This window comes from Fusarium pseudograminearum, chromosome 1 (genome assembly GCF_000303195.2).
Source record: "Fusarium pseudograminearum CS3096 chromosome 1, whole genome shotgun sequence".
NCBI classification, from domain to species: Eukaryota; Fungi; Ascomycota; class Sordariomycetes; order Hypocreales; family Nectriaceae; genus Fusarium; species Fusarium pseudograminearum.
Genome location: NC_031951.1, coordinates 6159498 through 6184760, shown reverse-complemented (window position 1 = coordinate 6184760; position 25263 = coordinate 6159498). Strand labels below are relative to the sequence as shown.

At 49.7% G+C, this 25263-nt stretch overlaps 8 protein-coding genes across 8 annotated transcripts, besides 5 other annotated features; 3 read left to right on the top strand and 5 right to left on the bottom strand.

The window, feature by feature from the left end:
* Nucleotides 1–492: 492 nt before the first annotated feature.
* Nucleotides 493–775, top strand: FPSE_09132 (uncharacterized protein; the record flags this gene model as incomplete). Its single annotated transcript, XM_009262249.1, has 2 exons — nucleotides 493–504; nucleotides 692–775. 2 exons carry the CDS (start codon nucleotides 493–495, stop codon nucleotides 773–775), a joined length of 96 nt encoding a protein of 31 aa, XP_009260524.1.
* A 772-nt stretch (nucleotides 776–1547) lies between these two features.
* Nucleotides 1548–1571: a microsatellite.
* A 1721-nt stretch (nucleotides 1572–3292) lies between these two features.
* Nucleotides 3293–3318: a microsatellite.
* Nucleotides 3319–4826: 1508 nt separating this feature from the next.
* Nucleotides 4827–4870: a microsatellite.
* A 452-nt stretch (nucleotides 4871–5322) lies between these two features.
* Nucleotides 5323–5351: a microsatellite.
* A 309-nt stretch (nucleotides 5352–5660) lies between these two features.
* Nucleotides 5661–5686: a microsatellite.
* Nucleotides 5687–6141: 455 nt separating this feature from the next.
* Nucleotides 6142–7585, bottom strand: FPSE_09131 (uncharacterized protein; the record flags this gene model as incomplete). Its single annotated transcript, XM_009262248.1, has 3 exons — nucleotides 6142–6707; nucleotides 6764–6841; nucleotides 6901–7585. The coding sequence occupies 3 exons, from the start codon at nucleotides 7583–7585 to the stop codon at nucleotides 6142–6144; spliced, it is 1329 nt and encodes a 442-aa protein (XP_009260523.1).
* Nucleotides 7586–8494: 909 nt separating this feature from the next.
* FPSE_09130 (uncharacterized protein) lies at nucleotides 8495–9880 on the bottom strand (the record flags this gene model as incomplete). The annotated part of the gene is made up of 3 exons (XM_009262247.1): nucleotides 8495–9269; nucleotides 9322–9685; nucleotides 9742–9880. The coding sequence occupies 3 exons, from the start codon at nucleotides 9878–9880 to the stop codon at nucleotides 8495–8497; spliced, it is 1278 nt and encodes a 425-aa protein (XP_009260522.1).
* Nucleotides 9881–10449: 569 nt separating this feature from the next.
* FPSE_09129 (uncharacterized protein) lies at nucleotides 10450–10891 on the bottom strand (the record flags this gene model as incomplete). The annotated part of the gene is made up of 3 exons (XM_009262246.1): nucleotides 10450–10596; nucleotides 10659–10798; nucleotides 10864–10891. 3 exons carry the CDS (start codon nucleotides 10889–10891, stop codon nucleotides 10450–10452), a joined length of 315 nt encoding a protein of 104 aa, XP_009260521.1.
* A 486-nt stretch (nucleotides 10892–11377) lies between these two features.
* Nucleotides 11378–14246, top strand: FPSE_09128 (uncharacterized protein; the record flags this gene model as incomplete). Its single annotated transcript, XM_009262245.1, has 3 exons — nucleotides 11378–12884; nucleotides 12935–13094; nucleotides 13148–14246. 3 exons carry the CDS (start codon nucleotides 11378–11380, stop codon nucleotides 14244–14246), a joined length of 2766 nt encoding a protein of 921 aa, XP_009260520.1.
* Nucleotides 14247–14523: 277 nt separating this feature from the next.
* FPSE_09127 (uncharacterized protein) lies at nucleotides 14524–18354 on the bottom strand (the record flags this gene model as incomplete). Its single annotated transcript, XM_009262244.1, has 3 exons — nucleotides 14524–14586; nucleotides 14704–15381; nucleotides 15430–18354. 3 exons carry the CDS (start codon nucleotides 18352–18354, stop codon nucleotides 14524–14526), a joined length of 3666 nt encoding a protein of 1221 aa, XP_009260519.1.
* Nucleotides 18355–20268: 1914 nt separating this feature from the next.
* FPSE_09126 (uncharacterized protein) lies at nucleotides 20269–21951 on the top strand (the record flags this gene model as incomplete). The annotated part of the gene is made up of 1 exon (XM_009262243.1): nucleotides 20269–21951. One exon carries the CDS (start codon nucleotides 20269–20271, stop codon nucleotides 21949–21951), a length of 1683 nt encoding a protein of 560 aa, XP_009260518.1.
* Nucleotides 21952–22832: 881 nt separating this feature from the next.
* FPSE_09125 (uncharacterized protein) lies at nucleotides 22833–24767 on the bottom strand (the record flags this gene model as incomplete). The annotated part of the gene is made up of 3 exons (XM_009262242.1): nucleotides 22833–24205; nucleotides 24259–24386; nucleotides 24436–24767. The coding sequence occupies 3 exons, from the start codon at nucleotides 24765–24767 to the stop codon at nucleotides 22833–22835; spliced, it is 1833 nt and encodes a 610-aa protein (XP_009260517.1).
* Nucleotides 24768–25263: the final 496 nt, after the last annotated feature.

Sequence of the window (25263 nt, the reverse complement as noted above, 5' to 3'; positions counted from 1 at the left end):
TATCCTGGGTATCACGTCACACAATTATCTGGTGTTGCATCCCCCCGAGTGCTGTTTATTTATTTATTTGCCGCATCTTGGGGCCCGTGTAATCTCGGTGTAACCAATGTTTCTATTTTCTGATCTGATCTGAACTATTCCAGGGCACTGGCTGGTTCCATGACCATGGTACAGTATGTGTGAAACCCTCGTTCATCTACGGGTAACGCAACGCAGTTGTCTGTCAACCAACGTCGCTGCCGTACAGTAGCCCCAACGGCCACCGGGAGGTGCAAAACCGAACTTACTAGGCACACATGAAGAAGGTGGTGGTGCTGGTCGCACATACTGTACCCAGCTGGCTGAACTGCATACCCTTGCTCGGGATATATAAACACCATTGACTGATTGGGTATGAGAACAAGCTGACATATCCTAGTAATTACCGCCCATACATGCACATGCACACAACACACATGGACAAGGTCGCCGCCATCATTCAAATTAATTACCATGGATGCTTCTGTACGTGATATTTGGGTCAATATTTTCAGCCTCACCATCGGACTCGCCATTACCGAAAATCAGAAGCAAAAGAAAAGAACGAAAGACGAAACCAAGCCCCAGGCAAAAAAGCAACCTCAATCCATGCCACAGGGTTCTGCATGCAGCACATTTACCCAAGGAAGCAAATAAACTATGGACCCTACAGCGTACCAACGTACCGTCTCAGGGGACCCTGTCCCCGATATTCGGGTGGGTGTACAGCAAATACGATGCTACTGTTACAGGGTAGTAGTGTCACCGATGAGGCGGGCTGGCCGTTTCCATACATTTCGAACCCAGCCAGCTGAGAGCTGGAGGCAGGGTTCTTGGCGGACCGCCGATGACATTCGGGGTGGCTCACATGAAACCAGGACGTTACATTCTGTCAATGACGATTACGAAACGCATAAAGAATAGAATACTCCAAACCCAAAATTCAGGTCAAGCTAGAATAAATGAAGATCCATCCATGGGTTTACGAAAGCAAAAGCAAAAAGTAAAAAGACACACATTCATGCCATCAGAGTGAGTACCTACATGCCTGACGATAACTCTAACTGTATTGCCGGATAGTAGAATGTTACCTCACCCTGCAGTATCTCGCAATCTAGGTTGAATACGAAACGACCCAGCAGCTTGTGAATGTGTAACGCGCAGCAATACCACCTACCTTGCGTAGGTAGGTCGTGCAACAGTAATTATTATGCTTTACTTGCTTGCTTGGTCATGTCTATTAACCGCCGTTGTATCCCGACTGAAGTATGGAGGTACTAAGGTAGGGGGCCCGTAGCTAGCCCCGTGGTTAGTTAGTTGGTTATTAGCAGGTATGTGCTGTAACTAGCAGGTCAATCAATGATGGTCGTCTCTAGGTCTGGCCCTCTTTTGAAAATTGCATGCCTCAGCAACATGGACTTTTCAAAATACCCTCATCCTGGCTGAACCTACCTACCTAGATGGATTGCGATCTTCAACCGCCTAATTAAAAAGATGACTTGATATCCTTGGTCGGGCAGATCACATTGGCACTGCACTGCACTGCACTGCACACCCCTACTAAACAAAGATTCTCTCATGATTCATAACTCCTGCCTGTGGAGCGATGTAACTCGGTTCAATTGAATTCAGTTCAATTTTCGGAACAGGATAGAACAATCAATAATACCCATCGCCCATCATGGTCTGGGTATCTGAGACAGGGCTAGATGATCCATATATATCGGTGGTAAAGGTACGTACTGCCCGGGATTTACATTTTTAACTACAGCAAAACGACAGTCTCAACGGTTTCTTTCTTTGCGATTAGTGATCGCCAGGGGTCTTGGGCGACTTGCCTGCCTGTAGCCTGTAGCCTGTAGCCCTGGGGGAGGTCTACCAGTGCGTGTCACGTCACAGAAGTCTCAGTCTCAGTCTCAGTGTCTTCGTTCGTGAATGTTTCTTGTGCTCGGAAGAAGCTTGGGCCTTCTCCCGAAGAATTTCGGGCGCCCGTTGCGCTTCGGTCCTGGGGAGGGTTGGAGGGTCATTGGCTTGTCTGACTCTGATCTGCCATCAAGTGGACCGTCGCCAATCATACTGCACCCCAGTACCTTGTAGAGAGAATGATCTTCCTTGATTACCATCTGGGTCCCTGTCCTTGCCCTTGTAGCCCTGCCCATGTCCATGTCGTTGTCGTTCATGTCCACGTCCGTATCCCCTGTCAAGCTGATGCCTTTCCTTCCCCTTCCCTGGTGCTTCCACCGTTCTGGTCTCCTGTCACTGAGACATGCACGCTTTGGCACTCTGCTGTTCGTAGCGGAGTGGCTTTGCTGTAGATGGACGATCAGACCGTTGCCGATCGGGCCCATTGTTTCCATATTATCCAGTCAGGTGTCAAAACAAAGCAAGGGTTCATTTCTGGCAAAAACACTAATCATCACAGAGTAGTCTATACGATCTGTCCTGTCCTGATCCGTTGGTCCTATCCTATACCGTACCGTCGGTTGCCTGTACCTGGAGCCAGAACCATTCCTTTGGTCGGCCAAGTTCATCATTAGCACCCCTTCACTTGGCCGTTTGCGCGACTCAGACTCTCGCAACAACCTTGGAAATTGGCTTTTCTTCCCCTTGACGCTTCGGGCTTCATCATAAAACGGTTGAGGCTATCGTCGTTCTATCGACACATCGACCACTGCTTGCGGCTTAGGGCGTGCCACTATTTGACTGACATCGAGTCAGCCACAGATGGATGCTCATCAATGACAATGACAATGACCCATGATGCCAAATATCTTGGCTCGATTTGGACCAAGGCGCAAGGGTCATGAATCCGGCTTAAGAGGTTCCACTACCGCTCCCGCTCACCGTTGGCTATATCGACTCCCCTCCCTTAGGTCTGGTTTCCCCCCTAACTTGCTTTGTTTTAGCGGATCAGAGATGACTCTTGCTGAGAGGTCCCTGACCCTGACCCTTGACCCTTGATCCTGAGCTTGAGCCTGACCTGGCGCTGGCGCTGGCGCTGGCGCTGGCGTTGGCCCTCACAGGCTCACTGTAGCCCTCACTCAAGAGTCAAGAGTCAGAACTGGGCCCTCTCCAAGACTTGTCTGTGTCGTGCTCCTTGTCCGTTCCTACCCCGGCTGCCCCAATTTAGGCTCTCTGCTCTACCCGCCCTACAACCAACACTCCCTACCACTGCCGCTGCCGCCGCCGTACTGAACTGAACTGTACTGATTGTAATCAACAAGGGCCGTTGCGATGGTCTCAACCCGGATGGTGGGTAGGTTCCATTGCACCGCACCTCATCTCATCCCATCTCATCTCCCTGGTACGACGAAAAAAGGAACCTACTGCATGATGCATGCATACACAGATCCTTCCGAGTAATGTACGATCTCTCGCACATTTTGCCCCCAAGTTGCGGCGATTCATCGTTGCCATCGGCCGTTGCTGTAATTGCGGCATCGTAACCTTAATACTGTGGCTCTCTGGGTGCGTCATGGCGATCATTTCCGTATGATAGATAGGTCGACCGTCTACGATCTCTCCGTCGCCCATCAACGGAGAACGATCGTACACATTACAGACCTAAGGTGTGCTGGCAAGCTAGAGCCTTGCATTAAGCTGCATACGAAAATCCCCATCGCACAGCATCTACGTGTTCAAAAATCCTTACACATAGTATTCGACTCTCATTCCATGTTTCTTTGTTCTCCTTGCATCATTCCTGTTTTGGTAGTGATGATGACAGGATGGTGGATCAATATTAATTATCATACGACGGACGATTAAGCAAAGGGTAAACTCTATCTGACAGACTACGAGATGCAACGCCCTGGATCAACAACGATATTCTCAGGTAGGTATTTGTCCCCAACAGACGTGGAAATAGACTACCGCAGTAGGGGATCGTTTTTCACTACTCGGTCAGCACATGTGTCATCTCAAGAACTACTACTGCGGTTTATTCCCAAGACAGTAGATTCTGTTGGTATTTCTAACCTGAATTCGCGATGCTAATAAATGCTACGGAAAGTGAGAACCTGCCTGCTTTTTGCATATGTGACAAATCCTTCAATTGGCTTTTACGACTAGAACCGTCCAGATGAGCTTACCTGCCTCCATTCAGAGATAGCCGGTCGACGGCGCGCTGTAGGTTTTCCACTCGAAGCCCTGCACTCACCATGACGAATTTTCTTGTTGGTCTTTTGCCGTTGCTACAGGATAGGTATAGTATAGTCTGCAGTAATTAGCGATTAACCAGCACGGATAGACTATCTATGTGCCACGCTGCAAAACCGGCCCTCTGTGTCGGGTATGTATCGCGGGCTATCCCAAAGGACAGACGGGAACCAACTATGCAGTCGGGAAGTCGTGCAGAGGTAGGCGCCTCGACGCCGAAATGAGGACGGCAGGGAGAAGGCATCCAATTGAATGAGGGCGAGCAAACAAAGAGAGAAACCTACACAAATGGATTTGGGAGTCTCGACGGTTGAATTGAAGTGTTTCTTTCTCTCTCTGTCTACCCGACTCTCTAACCAAGAAGAGAGAGGGGTGCCCGAAACGGGTTGAACTGGAGGGACGGGCTGGCGCAAGACTCAACGAAGGCAACCTCATCAGCCAGTCACCAGCCATAGCTCGACCTTAGGGAGATCGGGCGGACCCAGAGATCTGGTTTCAGCGCTCTCGCTTATCGTCTCGGGGGATCGGGGGTGGAGGGTTCAGAAAGGTGCCCGAAAGTGCAGGGCGACTCTCGATCCGCCACCGCTAGTCCTGTCTTAGTCATCTCACTGTCTCTACGGCCTACAGAGGCACCCCCTAACACTTTGGGCCATCTCGTCACATCACATCACATCCATCACACACTTCAATCACACTTCACGCCCAGCTAATACTGGGCAGGATATGCATCAAGAAACCTTATCCATTTCCTATCAACGTTGGCCGATGATCCCTCTGAGAACGGACAAAGTAAAGTCATCACCAACGGTTCAGTTACACATTCATTCGTTCTGACTGACGTATGCACAAGTTGTCATCTCACGCATTCTCCAACCGTCCAGTTCAAGATCATCGGGGCTGCGTCCAATGCTCAGCTATGGCAATGTCTCAATGGCTATCACCAGCCTGCCAGCACACAAAAACCAAGACTCCAATCACCACTGCCCAAAACGAAGCCTTGACAAATACAACGGACAACATCGAGAGCGAACCACGCATTCCTCTCCAGTCCAGGCACAACCGTAGACTTTGTTGGGCTATCGGTCGACAAACGGTATGCCCTGGCCTAGTCTACCTACAGACAGTACTGTCTGTGCCTAATCTAGTTGCCATGCCGCGCCATGCCATGCCATGCCGTCGTTGATGAGGAGAGGTGATAGACACACTTTGCTGCCTTACCCGTCCCGTTGATGGTTCCTAGACTAACGACAATCACATTCCTCCCTACCCGCTGCCGACGCAGAAGTGTTGCTCGATCCAGCACTCAATGGAGCAGCATTCCAGTCATAGACGCTACTCGTGCGCCGTCTCAATACTTCAACCTTAATTCGTGTATTGCCCGAACTTTAAGTACTTTAAGGTTCTGCACCGGCGCTTTTGTCCGAATTGACAGGCCACTGACACTGACACTGACAGCTTGGCTACATGTAGTCCTCTCCAGGTTTGACCAGACCAGACCAGACCAGACCAGCAGTCGGACTTTGTCCTCTGTAGCTAGATCCCGTCCTGCCGTCGAGGCAGCCTCACCCGTACCCCATTCTATACTATTCTCCTTCCGTCGAGCTTCGAGCCTCACCTATGGAAAGCCTCTCGGTCATCACAGCTATCATCCAACCCGAGCCTATCACTGAAACCCCGAGCGGATTTGATATGTCTCCCGGCAACACCCCCCGTGCTGTGTTCGGAAGTACTCACGTCAAACTTACACTCTTATAAACTTTAGCCGTTGATATAATAGAAAACTTTAACTGCTCAGTGGCCAGACTCAACCAGACCTCGCTCGCTTGCTTCCTTGCTTGTTGCTGCTACTCTACATACAAAAGTGCCTATCTAATCACTGAACCAGACGATACGTGCCAATAGGGTCCTTTTTAGCTTTGCTGCTCCGGGAATATCGCTTGCATCTGGACGTGAAGGCTTCACCATCTATATCCACTCTGATGATCTCGACCTCCTGGCTTCTTGACGGAGTCGAACCGTTTGCCGACCAGTTGACTGTTCCTGACTGTTCTCGTTTTGAGCTACCGGCTGGTTTCCGGGCGCCTTGGCATGGCCTGTTGTATCGTCTCCAGGTACAAACGAGAACTGGCGACGATGCGGAGTGCTTTGACTGGGCTTGCTCTCCGAAACTCTATCCTGCTTCACTTTCTCATGCCCATGTGCGCTTTCTGTCGCAGTGCAGAGTTGGCCGACAACACCAGCCTCTTGCAATACCGCTGCCTTCTCGGTCGAATTGCGCTTCCTCTCGGGACTGCCTTCGTGTGGCGGTTCATCGACTGCGTCACGGGGAGTCTGACCAATCTGAGGCACAGAATCACTCTGGGAACGCTGACTTTCTCGGTGGTGTTCAGGGTGTGCCTTTCCGTGGCCGATATGTTGAGCCTCAGTTCGGCGACCGCCGCCGCTGTTGGCGTTTTTCGTTTTCTCCATCTTTCGAAAGGCGTTGCTCAGCCTGACCTCGTTGCTAGTGTCAAAGGTTCGTGTACGCGATACTGTTGCCAAGTCAGCATGAGATTGTGGTTCACGTTTGCTTGAATCCAATACATACACACTGTGTTCTGTCGTGTTGGCAAAGCCGAGTTGGGTGCTGCTTCTGTATTGACTTTCTGGGGAGTAGCACCAGAGGCTATTTGCATCACTTGTTAGGTTGTTTGTTGAGCATTGCTATCTATGTATGTCACGTACCCATGGAAGCATTGTTGGGGCTTGCCTCTGTAGATGTTCGCCCATTTGTAGTATCACCTGGCCTGTTTCTGATCAAGCTTCCTGCTCTAGCCAGTATCACAGCTTCCATGCCTTTGTCGGATGTCTCATGAATAAACATTTCGAGACGTTTGACTTCAGCTTTGTACCGTGCATCCTGAACCATCCAATGTTCTTCTATGGATCTGTACCGCTCTCTCTCCTTCTCCAACTGGTCTTTTGCTTCCGCCAGTTGCGATTCGAGTTTGGCGATTTTGTGGTGCCGAGTGCCATAAAACTCGCATAGAAGCAAAACATGCGGACGATACTCGGCAGAAAGTGGCTGGTTTCCTTCGGTTGTCATCAACGCAGCACGTAGAGATTCTGCCAGTTGGTCAACCGACGGGCTGTGCCAAACTTTTTGGCTTGCGTTGATAAACAGCTTGTCTGCTTGGTCGAGAGCTGCGTCTGCGCCAGTTAACGGGGCGGCACCTCGGTCGGCCCAAGATACGCCTTGCCAGCTTGGAAGTCGTGGCATGGTTTCTCTCTTGTGTTGAATTTGCGTTTCTTGGTTTCCGGGTGCATCCTTGAGGATATCATGAAGGGCAGCTTCGGAGGCACGGTACCTCAGGCCATGTTGGCGTGCTCTGTTGGCACCGAAAAAACGCAACCAGCCTGCGTCGGCCATTGTGATGTTTGTTTTGGTGTTTACCACGTTTGTGTAGGGGGTTTGTAAAAACGGGTTTTTTTGGTGATGTTTGATATAAGGGTAACGCGTTTGCTTGCCAGCTGCTCTGGCACTGGCGAACAGTTGGCAGTGACTATGCGTCGAGGAAGTTCAAAATAGGCAGGCATTGTCAGTGATTCACAGCCTCTGGCTTTCTACAACATTAAGATGCCTGACACTCTGTGTTTATAGAATATTCTGTTTGTCACGAAATACTGGCACTGGCCTTCTCCCATCATTGAGTCAAGATGACGTCCATAAAGCCTTCCGACAGGAGAGATGTCTGTGCAGTGATGCCTATTGCTTTAGATACTGAAATACTGCCGCAGTAGTTATCACGGCAATTAAATAGTTACTTTTGATCAGGCACGTCAAGGTGGTCGTTACATGAATCGAGTCAATTGTTGAAGACGACGGAGCGGCTTCATCGACATACGTCTACTATCAAGCCATATTCATGCCCAATTACTAGGATAATATAACTATGGTGAGTTAATACTATATTTGAACCCTTGGTTGCGGTCGGCTTTGCTTGATGACGGGTTGTTCACTTCGTGGGCTTTCTGTGTCTGCGTTGTTGTTACAACAAATTATGGACGCCCAAAGACTTGACTGCCAAGGGCATGAAATTAAACTGATTTATGCCATTTAGACTAGTTCTTAGATCACCTCTTTCTATGCCCGAATGCCAAGGTATCGACGTTCCAGATAGCCCCCCTGACCCCCCTGATGTTGGCACGCTCAACCCGCGTGTACATCCTTCCATATGGAACAATTTGTCATGCATTGTCTGGATAACATGCTCTGGAATCGTTACAAATTTTCTGGCTTGGGTAATAATCTATCCCTTCTCGCACATCCATCCTTGATTTAATCTTCCGCTTTGCTAACCTTGGAAGTCGTATCAGAAATGGGTTCAGTACCCTCAATTTCTGGTTTCGCACTTGTGTCCTTCAGCTCTGTCACATGATGATCCTCCGCCGCCTCGCTAGATGATTCCTCAGCCCTAGAGTTGGTAGGGTCACCGAGAAGTGATGAGTCGGGGAGGTTGTCGGTTGTGTGGGACCCTGATATTCTGTGCTCGGTGCTGCGAAAATCTGATCGCACCGGTAAGATGACCGTGGTGCTCTCGTCAGAGCCTTCTGTCTTCTCCGAAATATCGGACAATGAAGAAGGTGTGTAAGCCAGCACAGGACGATCAACGTCGTTGTGAGCAATCGGTTTCTTGATTGGGATTTCTGGTAGAGGGCGAGTAGTATGGCTCGGTGGCAGTATCACAGGAGCATTCTTGATTATCCCGCGAAGTCGTGTAGATAAATCTGAGGATTCGGATGGGAGACCCTGATTTGATTTGACGCGGTCTGTGTCTGAGCTCAATTTCGGAAGTGATGTGCTGCCCGTTTTGTAGTAGGATGATCTACCGCTCGACTCTCCGGCTTTTGCGCTCCCCACAGAGCCCCTTTCGGTGCGTGTCGACTCTTCTTCCAGTTTGTCTGGGCGAGGTGCTAGACTCAGCTGATACAGATTCGACCAAGTGCGGTAGTGAAAGCGGAAAGTGACAAAGGGGTTTTCCTTGGGGTCGATGAGAATCCAGTCATAGTAACGGGCTTCGTCCGGTGAATCCAGCAACCCACCCGAAGGTGACCTGCTTTCAGTTAAACAATTTGTCATCCTGGGATAGACAGAGATTGACTAACCCGATGCCATAAGTCTCCTGACCACGATGCTTCTCCAAGACGGGGAGTCTTCGAATTCTCCCTTTGGCACGAAAGACTTGGACTTCGATAAACCCACCCTCCTCTGCGATTGATTTGTGCCCAGTGGGCAGAAAGCCGAAGCAACGTGCTTCTATGCCCTCCCTGATGTACAATACGCCGTCTTCCTTGTACTTCCAGCGGTCACTCGGTGCACAGAGTGAACGCACGATAGAGCCCGAAGCATGAGTAAGGGAATTCGCGCCACAGTTCGCGACGTTTCTGCCATTCATGAATATTTTGAAATAAAAGTAAGGCGGCGGCTTCACCACTTTAGTGAGTGTGTAATGAACACCGAAATGAGTACCTAAGTCTGAGTGTTAGACATCGGTGCGTGGTATATTTATTTTGCTGACGAGGTACCTGGCTCAGAAGGAATATAGACAGAGATCCGAGGGCTAGAATTCTGAATCTGCTGCGAATTCGATAGGGGAAATTCGGGAAGGGTTTTGGATCCGGGCTCAGTCACAATAGCAACTTCGATGCCCTGAAAAGAAGGCATGACGCGCCAGTCAGATTGCACAAGTCGTTGCTGTAGGTAATGATAAGGATGATGCTATGGAAAGGGAGTATCCGAATAAATGCGTGCGATTTACAGGGCACTAGAAGCTGAATATGTGCTGAAAGGAGGATCTGGCAGCCAGCTGCTGTGGGCTGATCAGTATGGGTCGCGCCAGAATTTCAACGACTACAGCATCTGCACTGGACTCTCTGTTAATTTCAGGTTAGATTTTCACGTAGGCTATCTTTTGTTATTTGCACCAAAGCACCCCCATTACTGCTGCGCCCATAAAGGCCAGAGGTCGCATACTTGAGGGAATGTCGTCAAAATTACCCAAATATCCGCACAATGCAAACCGATGCATCGTATGCACACCAATGCAGTGCAAGCAAGCTCACAAATAAGTTGCCGAGAATTCCATAGACACAATATTGCCCGGCTAATCACAAAACGTAATCGAGAGCAGTTGAGCAAATCAATTCCGTTCCTTTGTATACAGTCGATCGATACAAGGAATCCGGCGAGCATACTAAGGTCGCTCGAATAACATTCATCGAATATTCCACCATCTAGCTTCGTCCCAAGACCTTCTTTGTGTCTTCCTCCTTGTCGATAAGTCCCAAACTCCTTATTTGCTTCACACTGGGCGCATCGTCGCGTGCTGTAGCGGACTCGGAGCGAGCATAGGCGGCTTGCATGGCAAGAGCTCGAGCGTGCTGCCAGGTTTTGTCAGTCTGCCGGGTATTCCACGATATAGGGAATAGATATGTTGGCGTACCTCCTTCTTGTGGTGAAGGCACTCGTAGTAATCCTCGAGAACGAGACCACACTTCTTCTTGCCGGAATCGTCAGCGGCAGAGGTGTTGACAACATAGCATCCCATAACCTCTTGCCAGAAGGGAAAGCAGCGGCCGACGCCTAGAGTCCAGGTTGGTGTCGTCAGTTGTCGTAAGTTGGTATTAGAGCTATGGCAGCAGACTTACCGCCGTTCATGCCATATCCCGACGCCATCTTGAGCCAATTGGGTATGTGTCGGGGCTTTGCGCGGGTCGGACGAGGAGTTGTAGTTGAATTGCGCTTCGTTGGTCGTTAAACAATCAGTCGTCAAGTCGAGCCGATGAGTTCACCCGTACCTTGGCCGAATGGAATTACCTTAGTAAGTCTAACCAGAGCAAGTGGATTGGTTAACGTTGACGGGGTGGGCCTTTTGTCTTGACAGTGGAAAATACCGCTGGCCCAACATGTGGCGCAGGCAAGACAAGAGTGGCTGTGGCTTAGTAGGACAGCTTCCAAGGACAGCTGCTACCAACCAGTACCTGCCTTGGGTCTACTTACCTCACTGGCCACTTTGTTAGTTGACTTGTACTGTCTATATCCAGTGCATATGACGACGGCATCGGCAGCAACAAGATTGTATTCATTTCAAGGCCATCTTACTCAACATCATCTACCTACTCGATCTATCAACAGGCATACAGATCGGCAATCTCACTCACTATGGCGTCTCATACGCCCCTTGGCCCTGCCAAAGTGGTGCTCCTAGCTGTGCACTTTGCGACTGTCGCCGACATTGACAGCTTGGCCTATCTTATATCCCAACATGCTACAATCTTGCGCCCAGAGCTGGCGCTTCGAATCATTCTCACATATCTACCCGAAACCCTCAGCCCGTCAACTTACGTCCCTCTTTTGCAGGCCATAATCGCCAACGAGTCCCTGTCGCAACCAACTTCGGACCACCAACTTGACACTTCTCATGTTCACAATATTACAGACCAACAGGCTTCAAGAAAAGTCAAGAAGCTTCACCTAATCCCGCTCAGAAATGACGATGTTCACTTTACTCATGAAGCCGACTCACTCACCTGTTTCCTGCTTCTGAGGGCCTACAGGATGGACGAGGAGGCCGGCATGTTAGCCCAGGTTCCCGACCTGCTCTCCCCCTTCCTTCACCACTCAAAAGAGCTCCACACGTGGGCAATCTCGACAGTACTTCCTCTGATCCGTAGAAATCATGAGTACTATCCTCAAAGAACTGCACGTTTGTCACTACTCGAGTTTCAGAATCTGCCCGACAGAATGGCCATTGACTATCTACTCGCCGAGACTGGCGTTATTGAGGACGAGTATAACCTGGCTGGTCGCGATCTGAGTGGAATGGTAGGACCTTGGCTGCATAACGACTCGAGGTGGAAGCGCGATGCTTTCAATGAAGAGGTGTCAAGTGATTCCGGCACAGAGCCTGATCTTTCATGTCCCGGATGGGAGCAGGCCATGGAGTGGCTCGCATCCAAAGCGTCAACCTCCTGGCGAGTTGCCTTGAACGCTATTGAGTCCTGGGACGGCGATATTGACCTAGGAGGTGATACTAGCTCCTGGCTTCAGGAGAACCAGCAGCAGTATTTAGACAGGTCCTATACCAGGGCTGTGCTGGCAGCAGCCTACCTCATTCCCGATGCCGAAGCAGAGGCACTAGAGGCTGCGTTTAGAATGTGCAACAATATTCGATCCCTCTTAGACGATGATGCCGGTACAACACTCCAATCAGCAGTTGCGTTACTTGCACCTGTGCCCCCCTTTGATATGGACGCCTCTGGTGGTGCAAAAGCTACAACATATTTGCGCAACGACCTGCTACAAAGCACAAATCCTCTTACGACCCCAAAGGAACAATCCCTTGATTTGCTGCCCACTCTAATACAAAGTGCCTACCTCCTTACTTGCTCAGGCGTCCCCTGTACAGTCCGCAAAGCGGGAGATTTAGCCTTTATTCAAGATCAACAAGAGCAAAAGTCCCAGCTTGGTCGATTTATACGAAATCTTCCCACCCGCGCATCCGATAACGATGATTTCTGGGTTCGGGCACGACAAGAAATTCTATGGCTACATAGTTGGGGAAACAAGCCGGGTCCTGCTCAGGATGGAACGTTTCAAGGCGTTCTAGGCAATGTGACACTCGAGTTCGTTGAGACAGAGCTCTTAAAGTCCATGCTGTCGCGATCACGTAAGTTTGATTAGCATACCTTTTTATAATCAACATCTGACAATTTTCAGGTTATTCTCTGGCGAGGTCTCTCTACGACCAAGAAGGATCTGACGCCCCCCTCTCTGCGCAGGCTGTACTCAACACAGTTCAAAACTCGGCTTTGAGTGCGTTCGATAATGCCTCGAACCCCAACCGAACTAGGGGAGGCTTGAAGAAATGTGACGAGATGTAAGCTGACTTCTGATGTCCTTCTAAGTGTATGTTTGCTAACAGGACACCAGTATCAAAGCATTTCCCACAATAATGAACAGCACCCACCCCATCAGACGACGTGTTGAGGCGTTATTAAAGGCTACCCATGCCCTAAGCGACTATCGTCTTGTTCTTAAACAGGGCGAACCCTTTAGTCCAGTGGTCCTTAGAGTGCACTCTGACCCTGTATCCATCATTGAGAAGGTTTTGGAACAGAATCCAAAAGCTTACACTCGTCTGCAGGAGTTCATCGAATTGGGGAGCAGCATGGTAGATGCAGATCTACCAACTCAAGCAAGGCCGGGCAGTCGTCAGCCAACAACAACCGACGTGAACTCTGTCCGATCAATGGTTGAGAAGCGCATTGTTTCAATTTGTGTTGGAGCGGCCTTACGTGAAGACGACTTTGAAACAGCGTACTCCTTCGTAGTCAGTCGTCTGGGTGTTGACGAGACTGAGCGTAGGAAACAACAAACCAAAATTTGCGACGAATGGTCATGGAAGGCAGCGCTGGACGCCGGAAAATACGTGCGCACAGAGAGGTCTCAGAAACCAACACATCTTGGAACAGCGAGTGGAAACCCAGAGATTCGTCATCTCGAACAGCGTATCGAGTGCTTAGCAACTTCTCTACGCATTGCGCCACCCTCTCAACTTCAGGAAGTATTGAAGACTTTCCGTCGCTGCGAAGAACAATTGGATGCTGCAATTAAGGAGGAAGCTGCCCGGGAGGCCGCTTGGGATGCTGCTGGAGATCTCTCTGGTCTCCCTGGCTCGTTCGACGCACCAAATGCCGACAAGGCATATCCACCACGCAACATTACTGCTAGTGCAACCGCTCGCCAAACTGAGGAAGCACCAATGTCTCTGTTCGACCTTTCAAGGGCCACAGCTCGCGTTGCATCAAAAAACCTGACCGTCTTGTCCAGCTTGCAGGGTTCGCTACAAAGTTCCTTCACATCCGACAAAACGAATCCGGAATCGGAACCCTCTGAATCTGAGTTGAATGAGCAAAACAGAACAAGGAAGAGGGATCAGCTTAGAGAAGCTGCAACTGGTACACTGGTATCTGGTGTGGGCTGGCTCTTGGGGGCGAATCCCAATCGACCTGCCAGCGGACAACAGTAAGACAATCGCACGACTACAAGTTCCTACTTCTTCAATACAATGTACGCTATGGTATCAACAGGGCGAGAAGACAGAGACAGATGTGTTATATGATGCAGTAGCACAATAGCCTTTATAATAAATGAAGAACAAAAATAAAAGCCTTACTCCTAAATTGGATATGTTCACCTCCAAGTGTGTACTTCAGTTGTGGTCCGATACCAGTTCGTGACGGTCTGCAACGTTTACACGTTCACTGCAATGTTTCTTACTGACTAACGCGATTAATTATGTTAAATCACATAAAACCATCCATGCCTCCTCCATGTTGGCTTGGGCCAAACATGCATCTTCCTATACGCTGCAAAAAGAAACAGAACAAAAGGGTTGACTAGTTTATATACCTTCTCACGCGTATTGGCGCAACTGTTTGATGTTAGTGACCGAAACATGTCGGAGCGCGTGTATGGAGACTTACATCTAGAGTAAGGGTTCTTGAACTGTTAACTTCCTGGTCTCGGTAGACGCCTACCAAGCTATCACTGTCCTGGAACAGGCCTGCCTTGAGACTGATAACGATGAATTGCATGCCCGGACCTCGGTGATCCTTGATATACTTCTTGATCTTGTCGACGTTGGCGTTGTCCAAGGCTGCATCCACCTCGTCAAGAACAAAGAAAGGGCTAGGCTGATAGCTGTGGATGGCGAACAAAAGGGCAAGCGCTGCCATAGTCTTTTCACCACCTGACAAATGCTCCATATCTCTGAAGCGTTTGAGCGGAGGCATGGCGTGGTACTTGATACCAGACAGGTAAGGCATGTCTGTATCCTCCTCGATATCCAGATAGGCTTGACCACCAAGGGGGTACGCTTCTGATCGAGTGAGATCCTTGTATACATGTGAAATTTGCTCCTGGATATGGCTGAAAGCTTTGTTAAAAAGGTCATATCGCTTTTGCTTGACCTCGCTGAAAGCCTCTTTGGCCTCTTGTGCTGCAGTCTTTGAGTCTTCGTATTCTTGATCCGTGACTCTCAGTCTGGTTTCAACACTCTCCAGCCTCTCCATTGCTCGCATGTTGGGGTTGAGCTTTTCCAACTCGGATGTTAGGCTCGTGATCTTCTCTGACAGACCATCTTCGACACTCGGGTCATCAGACTACATTCTTGTTAGCAACTTCTCTTTGTGAATAATGGTAGAACTTACGGCTTTGAGATCATCGTCAAGGCCATCGAAATCTATCGCAATACCGTGATCATTGAGAGCCATATCCATCATCTCCTCGTCATCTTCGTCGATATCCATGGCATCTGGGTCTTGGCGAAGCAGCTCATCTTCGTTGGGCAGATTATCCAGAGTACCATTCACAAGCGGTATGCGAATTTGTTCCAAACGGCATCGTCGGAGTAGCGCCGATTTGCTCGAACTGTTCTTTTGGACTATCGTCTCAAGAGCGTTGATATCTCTTAGATGTGTGTCGATATCCTTGGACCGTTTTTGAACCTCAACCTTGGCCTCAGAAACTTTCTGGTTCCTTTCGGCAAGCTCCGATCTGTTCTCGTCCAGCGTTTCGCGAAGGGCTTCGAGCGCTTCCTGTTCCTCGCGCAAGGCGTTTTCGATCTCATCCTTGGCCTTGGTATAGGTCTTGATCTCCTTCTTTAAATGTCGGATCTGTTTCTGTATTGTGTCGATGCGTCCTGTCGAAATAGTCACCCGCTGTTGCTCCCATCCCAATCTACTGGACAGCTTCTGCTTCTGGACCTCGAATTCGTTGCGCTTCTCAGAAACTTCCTGTTCCAGCTTGCCTTGAGAATCCCGGTAAGCACGAATATCACTGTAGCCGAGCCGCCTACAGAAGTCTCCAAATACTTCATCATCCACTCGCGCAATGGCATCTCGGAACTCTTCACAAGTGGTTGTGGTGCTCTCAAGCTGCGAGGCCTGTTCTTGATACTTTGGCTCGAGCTCGTCAAGCTGTCGCCTTTGGTTATCCAACTCGCGCTTCTTGCTCGCATGGTTCTTGTTGAGCGCTACCAGCTCATCTTTGACGGCCACCAACCGTCTCTCAAGTCCCGATAGGTCAATCTGCAAGGATTCTTCTTGGGAACCTCGACGGTCAGCTTTGGGGAGTCGGTCGATCTCATCCTTCAGCTTGGTAGCCATTCGTTGGAGGTTCTGAACGTCAGCCTCCTCGAACCGCCTCTTGTTTTTCGACTCAGGGCCGCGACCACCGGTCATCAAACCTGCCTTGTGAATAATGTAGCCTTCCAGCGTCACGGCTTTGACTGGGATCTTCTTTTCGTAACAGATGTGTTTCGCGATGTCGAGAGAGTCGCAGACAACGGAGCTGCCGCACGCATATGACATGGCACGCTCAACGGAAGAATCGAAATCAATGGTATCAATCGTCAACCGTGCGCCAGAGAATCCCTTGACAGCAGTGTTGACAGCGTTGACCTTGATGTTGTCCAGTGGAATAAAGGTCATTGGGGGAAATCTCTGCTCCTTGAGGTACTGGACACATTCAACGCCAATCTTTTCAGAATCGACAACAACTGAGTCAAAGTCTCTTCCGAGTGCAACAATAACAGCTTCGTCGAACTTCTTCTGCTTAGGTTTGCAAAGATCGCCAACGCGGCCGCGGACACCTGGAAACATGCGTTTCAAGGATGTCACCATTTCTTTCGTTCTGGCTTCTCGGTCGTTTTGACGACGGCCATCATCGGCCTCCCTGAGTTTCCGGGCCACATCCTCAAGCTTTTCCTCAAGCTCAGTTCGCTTCTGGTTGGTTCTGACTCGTTCCGACTGAAGCTGGTTAAATTCCTTCTTCTTGGCATCGATTTCCTGTGAAAGCTCTTTTGAGATAGTCTGCGCCGATGTCCTACGTTCGTCGATGCTTGCAAGTTCTGCTTCAATCTTGTCGATGGCTGCTGCAATACTGTCGACCTTTCCTTTCAAGTTGTTCACAGTAACCTCGTCAGCCTTTCGCTGTCGATCAAGGTTTTCGAGCTTGGCCTGGTTGGAACCTGTTCGGGACATGACCTGGGTACGAAGTCTGTTGTATTCTCGACGGTCCTCGTCGCTGACTTCGCGGCCTTGCTTCTTCATCTGTTCCTTGTAGTCGTTCTCGAATATCTCACGGGCCTTCTCCACGCTCTCGATACTCTTCTGGACCTGTTGGACAACCTCAACTTGCTCGTCATGTTCCTTGGTGACCTTGGCAACTTGGACTTGGAGCGTCTTGACTTGCTCAGTGGATTCATTGATCTTCTCTTCAACTGGGACGAGACTGTTCTCTTTATCTTCGATGTCTCTCGCTTTGGCCTTGATATCCTTGTCAACCATGGCCACTTGGCGGTTTGCGGCAGCCTGCTCCCTCCTGGCAGCATCAAGCCTCTTCTCAAATGATTCCACATTACGACGCAGCTCTTTGAGGTCTTCTTGATGGTCCTGGATCGCGGCGTATGAGTCGTCCATAGCCTTCTGGAAGTGGTAAAGCTTCCACAAGCTGTGTGTGACGATGGCTGCATCGCGTTCATCTGTTTTGTTTTGGAAGTTATCTGCCTCCCTCTTCTGCTCTCGGTACTGTTTAATTTCTGAGTTGATGCCGCGTCGTCGGTGTAGCTGGAAGTTCTGGTTTTCGGCAGCCTGCTCAGACTCGGCTTGCGTCTTTTCGTATTCAGCCTTGTACTCTAAGCTCCCGGAGATCTGCTCTATCAGACGCGTCAGATCCTGTGGCGACTGAGAAGCAATGGCCTCGACATCTCCTTGGAAAACAAGAAAGTTTCGGGCCTTGATCAGGATATTTTCGCTTTCGAGAGACTCATTGTACTGCTGGGCGGTAACAACGCGGTCATTGATTCGGTACTCGCTAGCGCCCTGGTTCGTGATGGAGCGCTTCCATTTCTGTTCCTCGCCGGCGTCGTCTTCGTACACAGCCATAACCCAAGCAGTTTTCGGGTCACCGCGGGAGGCCTTCTCGTCACCATTGGCGTCCCCGTTAGTTTGAGCAGAGCCATCGTCGTTAATCTTTGCTGTTTTCAAAACTCGGCCGCGATAAACAAGGTCCTTGAGATGGGCGGAACGCAGGTGCGAAGACTTGATGCCCAAGACGAAGGAGATGGCATCCATACTGATAAATAATTAGGAAAGTTCTGTACAGAAGTCAGGCGGCTTACGAATTGGACTTTCCGGATCCATTGGGTCCGATAATCGAAGTAAAGTACGAGTCTCCAAAGAGAAGAACATGATGTCCTTTATACGACTTGAAGTCTGTTCAACTGGTCAGCTCAGAGGCCCATCATGTCCGAGTCAACATGTGCGCAGAAGGAAGACGAACTGAATAACTCGAGACGAATTAGTTTGCCCATGGCGAGGTCGTGGGACAAGATGCCCTGGTATTCGCGGTTGCTAACAAGTGTGAAGTCGAGGTAGAATAGTGCGATGTTGAGCCAGAGGGGTAGACTTGATGGTGAAGCGAATGCGCCAGCGAACAAGGCGCGTCAAAGTGGCCGGGGCTCAAAATGCGACCAACAATCAACGAATGGTGTAAAGGAATGCTTGGGGACAATCCTACGCGCAGGTGAAGTGCGCAATATATGATGAAGCTATGTCGCGATATATAATGAATGGCGACTAACAAGGTGCATCATCAACAGAAAAGTAAATGTTGGATGTAGTTCACCGTTTGCGAACGGTAGGATGGAAAGTATGCCCGAATAACGCGTCGCGCGACTGGCTTGGCTGAGTTCTGTCGTCAAGTACTCTACGGCCTGTGCAATAGAGAGTGCAGTACCTATAGTAGGTACCTACAGAATACAGGTGGGGGAGTTGGTGGCGTAGAGCTCCCATCGTTCTATCGGCTTCATCCGTCCAATCAGAGCCTATAGTTCACGTCTTGAGACGACAATTCAACAAGCACCTAGACTACTAATCTAGATCCTCAGGCACAAACTGCTGAACTACCTAACAGGATATCATGCTGGCAGTGTGTGATGAAATCTATTAGAAGCTAGGTAGACTAAATGTTATAAATTAATAGCAGAGCGATAAAGGCCTCCACAACCAAGTTGATCGAGTTGTAGCAAGTACTCGTTAAGAGTGCAGATACTCACTCAGTATACCTACATATTTGGAGTAACAATACAGCCAATTAGAATCGAGTAAATCAACACGTACTATTACAACAAAGAATAAGGGGGTGATGTTAGGTTTGGCAAGTTCACATGATTGTGGTGATGTGGGCATCGTGTGATACTGTGCCGACCTCTGATAAAACAACCACAGAAATCGAGGAACGTGTCCATCAATTCTTTATCTCAAAATAGCTGTAGCAAGGAGCTTGTTGCCAGACAGCAAAAGCAAAAGCAAAAGCAAAAGCTTAGTTGTCATTGTATGATGCAACTTGCAAGCCCCAGCCAGCATGTGTTTGAGAGACGACCCAAAAGGATCGCCGCCAATAGAGCGTAGATGCATGTGCTACTATCCCCACTTCCCCGAGCCAAGCAAGCTTTCAGCACGTCCATTCGCATTTCATCATCATTCCAGGGTCCAGCCAGCTTCTGAATGTGCTGGACGTAGACTCAACACATCACATCCATCCCACGTGCATACGTCGTCACTACTGTTGCATACTTTCCTTAGCCTCTCCTCAACTTTCTCCTCTTTCTAAACTACATCTTGTTTTTTATCTACCATCAGCCGACCCCTTGACTAAGGTGTAAGGGACAGATGACCCCCACCACTCTCTAACCTAGTATCTACTCTCGTCTAGGTGCCTATTAATACAGCTTTTCCCACTTGGCAGCCGTCTCGTATAAATAGACAATACCTACGCTCGGTACCTTACTCATCTGGGTACCTTGCCAACTAGGCACCGTCCTTCTGTTTGTGTTGTTGGCCACGCTTCCTCCCGTGAGTACTTCTCTTGTTCCATCGTCATCGCTGTGCCATTCCTAATTCTATGCCCTGTAGTTATACTCACGTCCTTATCTAAAGCCGTGCATCGCTCAGACACGTGAAACTGCACCAAGAATAGCCCACGTTATGGACGACGATCCAAAAGCTGCCTTGGGCCAAGGCCTCAAGTCCGACAATATCTCAACCGATAGCGAGATCATTCTAACACCTGAACCTGCTTCTCCCGACAATGCGCCTGCCGATTCTACCTTGCTTGATACTCCCGTTCTGGGTGCTACTACTCCCAGGGGTTCGATGCATTCGAGACATCCATCCTTTTCTGGCAGCAGCTCCAACCATGAAGATTGGGATGGCCCACCTCTAGATCGCTTGTCGGTTCTTGATCTTCTCGAGAACTTTGCCTTGCCACAGCAGCTTGAGAAGCTTCAAAAGGGCATTACGGCCCAGACAAACAAGGTCCGCCGTTCCAGAGAAGCAATCAAGACCAAGACACAGTCTGCTCGACATCGCATGGTTGAGGAATGGAGACGCCGAGTCCCTGAAGCCGATGAGCAGCTAGACAGGTACCGGAAGCAGATGCAACACCGTGTGGACAAGCTCGGCAAGCGATGGGGCGACACAAAAGTCATCAGTGCCCGCGAAAAGGTGTCATTCATCTTTGGTGTCATGAACATCTTCCTCAGCGGATACCTTATCGGCGCTCACCCAGAGCAGTTCCACTGGTGGTACACGGTACAGCTTTTGTACTTTATGCCTATCCGATTCTTCACTTATCGCCAACGTGGCTACCACTACTTTGTAGCTGATCTTTGCTATTTCACCAACCTACTGCTAGCACTCTCGATATGGGTGTTCCCGGGTTCTAAGCGTCTATTTACTGCTTCATATTGCCTGGCCTTTGGAAACAATGCGGTCGCCATCATCATGTGGCGCAACTCACTTGTTTTCCACAGCTTCGACAAAGTTACCTCCTTGTTCATTCATATCATGCCATGCGCCACTCTACATTGCATTGTTCACCTGCTCTCTCCTGAAAAGCAAAAGGAACAATTTCCTGCGATCTGGACTATCAAGAACTCGCCACCAGGATCCCCAACAGCCTACGCCAATGTCGTCTCTATGCTTGCCTGGAGCACCCTGCCTTATATCTTCTGGCAACTCATGTACTACTTTTTTATCACTGTGCGCCGCAGAGATAAGATCGCAGCTGGTCGACCAACCTCATTCACTTGGTTGAAGAAATCGTATGCCAACACATGGCTCGGGAAGTTCGTGCTGCGACAGCCAGAGCGTTTGCAAGAGGCTACCTTTATGCTGATCCAGTATTCCTACGCTCTCCTTACTATGCTGCCTTGCCCACTATGGTTTCTCAGCCGTTGGGCATCAGCAACCTTTCTCATGGTGGTCTTTACTTGGAGTATTTACAATGGTGCCACGTATTACATTGACGTGTTTGGCGTGCGCTTCCAGAAAGAGCTGGAGGCTATGAAAGCCGAGGTGGCCCAGTGGCAGAACTCCCCAGAACATCTGCCGCAGTCGCCTACTCTTGAAGCTCGACCCGATGAATCTTCGGCGAACCAGCTCACTCAACAAGGGGTAGCTCCATCAGCATCGACTGGTCAGATTCCCTCTATGAATGAAGTCAATCGCGAGAAGAACATGATGGGAGGCACATCTTTGTCAAAAGATGATGCCAACCGGCCAATGAGTGTGGACAATATCCCACTGCTGAACGATATGCAATCTTCTTCCTCTACCGGAGTTGATAGACGACCTGTGAACAACACAAGAGGCCGGCGGGTGGATTAGATGTTGTCGTGTTGTGTGTAGATGTAGACCTAGGTTTTATAAGATACTATATTTTGGGGCTATTTTCTTTTATTCTTCTACTATCGTTTTGATTCTCGAGCAATATAGCAAGATAGGAGCTTACACATGATTTCCCAATGCTGATTCCTCATCACGATAACTGATCGACTCAAATGGTGCATCATGTACCAGCTGACGACACAAGGTAAACCTGTTAGCTGCAAAAAGCGATCTCCATTACGTTATTTCTGTTGTTCTCGCTTCATGTCTTCCAAGGCGGCGTTCCTTTCATCTCTTACTGAGCACAAGCATGGAATAATTGAAAGGCAAGCTTTGTTCAATTGAGCATGAATAGGGACACAGCCCCATCAGATTCATTAGGCATTCATCTACCTTAGCTCAACAGCTAATCTGTCACGCTACTAAGGCCTAATAGCCTGGTGGACATATGCAGAAAACAATCGCTATATCTTTACCGCTAATTTGCTTTGCCTGCGTACAGGACAAAGAGTTAAATTGAGTCCGTTCCTTCGTAATACCCATCCGTTAATTCAAAATGGGGTGTCATAATCCGCCGCAAGCCCCCAAATCCCAAGATATTCGTTTAAAGCAATCCGACCAACACCAACCCCCCATAAGCCAGTGAAGAACATGAGTCAGACGCAACGCCTTTTAATGCATGATGCAATCGCCTTTTATGATGTGTTTGCAGCGGATATTCTGCTACTTGCAGTAGCTATTATGTCTCCGAATGCCGCAGTTGGAGATACAGATATGTGCGATGGTATTAGTTGTGGTTAAGAGGCTGAGCAAGACAGGCTCGGTTGGTTATGTATACCCCTCGAAACCACCTCAGCATCTTTCGCCGTCAGACAAGAGTCTTACCGGATGACGGCGAGTTCGGCCAGGCGGCCTCCATTGTCGCCGTCTTCCCGAGATCCAGGTCTTCGACCAAAGGTGGACCAAAATCGTAAGGTCTCGTCACCAGCTCCGGTCACAATTGTTCGACCATCAGGGCTCATAGCCAGGTAAAGCACGCGATAGGTGTGACCTGTAAGACTAGCGACCTGCGTCATGGAAGGATATTTCCAGACAACGATCTGGTTCTGACTGTAGCCATGCGTCGATACAATCTCGTTGGAATTTTTGGACCAAGCAATATTGCAGACCTGGCTGCCGGTATCGATCTCGTTGATGACGGAACCCTTGACTGTGTCATGGAAAATGATGCGACGGTCTGCAGTACCGCCTCCAGAGGCCAGTAGACCACGCTGGTGAGGTGACCACGAGATTGCTTTCACGGCGGCGGTATGATCTGAAAACTTCCAAAGCGGTGTCTCCGAGAGCTTATCCCAGACCATGAGCTTATTGTCGTTGCCGCCACTTGCTAGCTGACCGTCTTCGCAGTTCCATTTCAATCCACAGACTTCCTGTTTGTGACCAACAAGTTTCCTAAGCCACTGATCAGGGGCTCGTACATCGCGGTGGTAGATCAGTCGGTCGCGCGATCCAGACGTGAGGATGTGCGTGTTCCAGGCCAGTGATCCGACCCGTGCAGTGTGTCCAGTCATCGTTCGTAGCCTGCGCGCCTTCTCGGCATCCCAGATCTGGACCAGACCCTTACCGGTGCCGATAGCAAGGTGGGTTCCTTTTTGTATCCAGGAGACGCTTGTGACAGTGTCGTCATCGAGTGTGCAGAGCTTGTTGACCTTGCTCGTCTGCGCATTCCACATGTAAACACTGGAGCCCAGGCCAACTCCGAGGATATTTGCGCTACCCCAGTCTACAAGGTTCAGGTAGAAATCATCAGCCAGTTCGGGGGCGTCGAGAACTTTGTAGGGAACCTTGCTGACTGCTCTCGGTTGACGTCTAGGACTTAGCAGCATTTGTTGGCTTCCAAACCGCACTGGTGATAGGCTGTAAATCTCGGCGCGTGTGTCGAGATTGGGGCCGTGTCGGCCCTGAGGTGTTTTAGAAGGGGTGGGATGGCCAGCGACTTGATTGTGATGTCGCGGTGACATATATGAGAAGAGATTTTTGTGAGGGGTCGAGGGTGTTAATGAAGATGATGGCAGTGATGGAGCAGGAGCATTTGTGGGAGGAGTATGAGCCCGTGTTCCATCATTCGCGGGAATGTGAGAGGCTGTGGGGAGAGATTGGTTTGGTGAAAGGGTTGGGGTAGCTGCTTGTGGTACAGAGCTCTCAAACAGCTCAGCACGTAGTAAGTGTGAGAACGTGCGGTTAGCCTCCTCCGCTGCAATATCAGATTAGCATATGAGTTCGGGCGGTGATCAGGGAAGAACGTACTCTTTTGGAAATGGAGCTCGCCATGAGGTGTGCGCTTCTTTTGCTTTGCGGGGGTAGCAGGAGATCCATCCTCGTGTAATAAACTGAAGCTTGCCTGCAAGTCCTGACCAGTGCGGGTTGGAATGAAACTACAAAATAGTGAGTATGAATACCGAGAACGATATGGCTGTCACGAACCGATCGCCATTTATCCGCTGCCGTTTGCGATGTGGACTGGCACCTGGAGTGCTCTCCCGCGGTGGACGTTGAAATTCGCGTAGCAACGCACTGTCGACAGCTTCGATGTCGAGGTGACTTCCGCGAGCGCCTTCGCTCTTTCTTCCATAGTTCCTCGCCGGCCGGGTTGGTCCGTTGTCGAGGCTGTATCTAGGTTCCAAACGGGTGCGATCTGAGCGGGGGGGAGTGGATGACCGAGGAGTGGCGGTATGGCTCTTGGATTCGTCGATAGCTCGTTTCGCGGGCTGCGAATTCAAGGCAGCTATGCCTGAAGGTTGAGGGAGTGCCGCCATGGCTTCTTTGTACCCGTGGCGTGATTTATATTCAATATGCGTCGAAGCCGTAGTAACAAGTGGTGGTGCGTACACAAACGGACAACAAAGGCTCGCAATTCGGTCGTAACGGCGGTTGATTGATTGATTGATATTGTTCGGGTAACGAAGACAAAAAGACCCAAAGGCGAGACGGTGAGGGCGCAATCCCTAACACCGTCCAGCAAATGTCAAGCTTCGTTAGTCGTGAATTTTCTCCGTCTATCGCATCCTTCTCGATGTCGATCTAGAAACAGGCAAATGGGCACAGTGGTCGGTGGTCGATGACGTTGGTAAGATAATGCGGTGCTTAATCGATAAAAGTAAGAGTATGTTGTTGTAAAGAACCCGTTAACACCGACTAGAAGAAATTAAGAAGGGAAGGCTTGTGATGGTGCACGACGCGATAGTTGCCCGACGATTCGAGGCGTGAGGTGCAAGATCCAAGATGACAGTATGAAGGTCGGAGCGGGCGGGT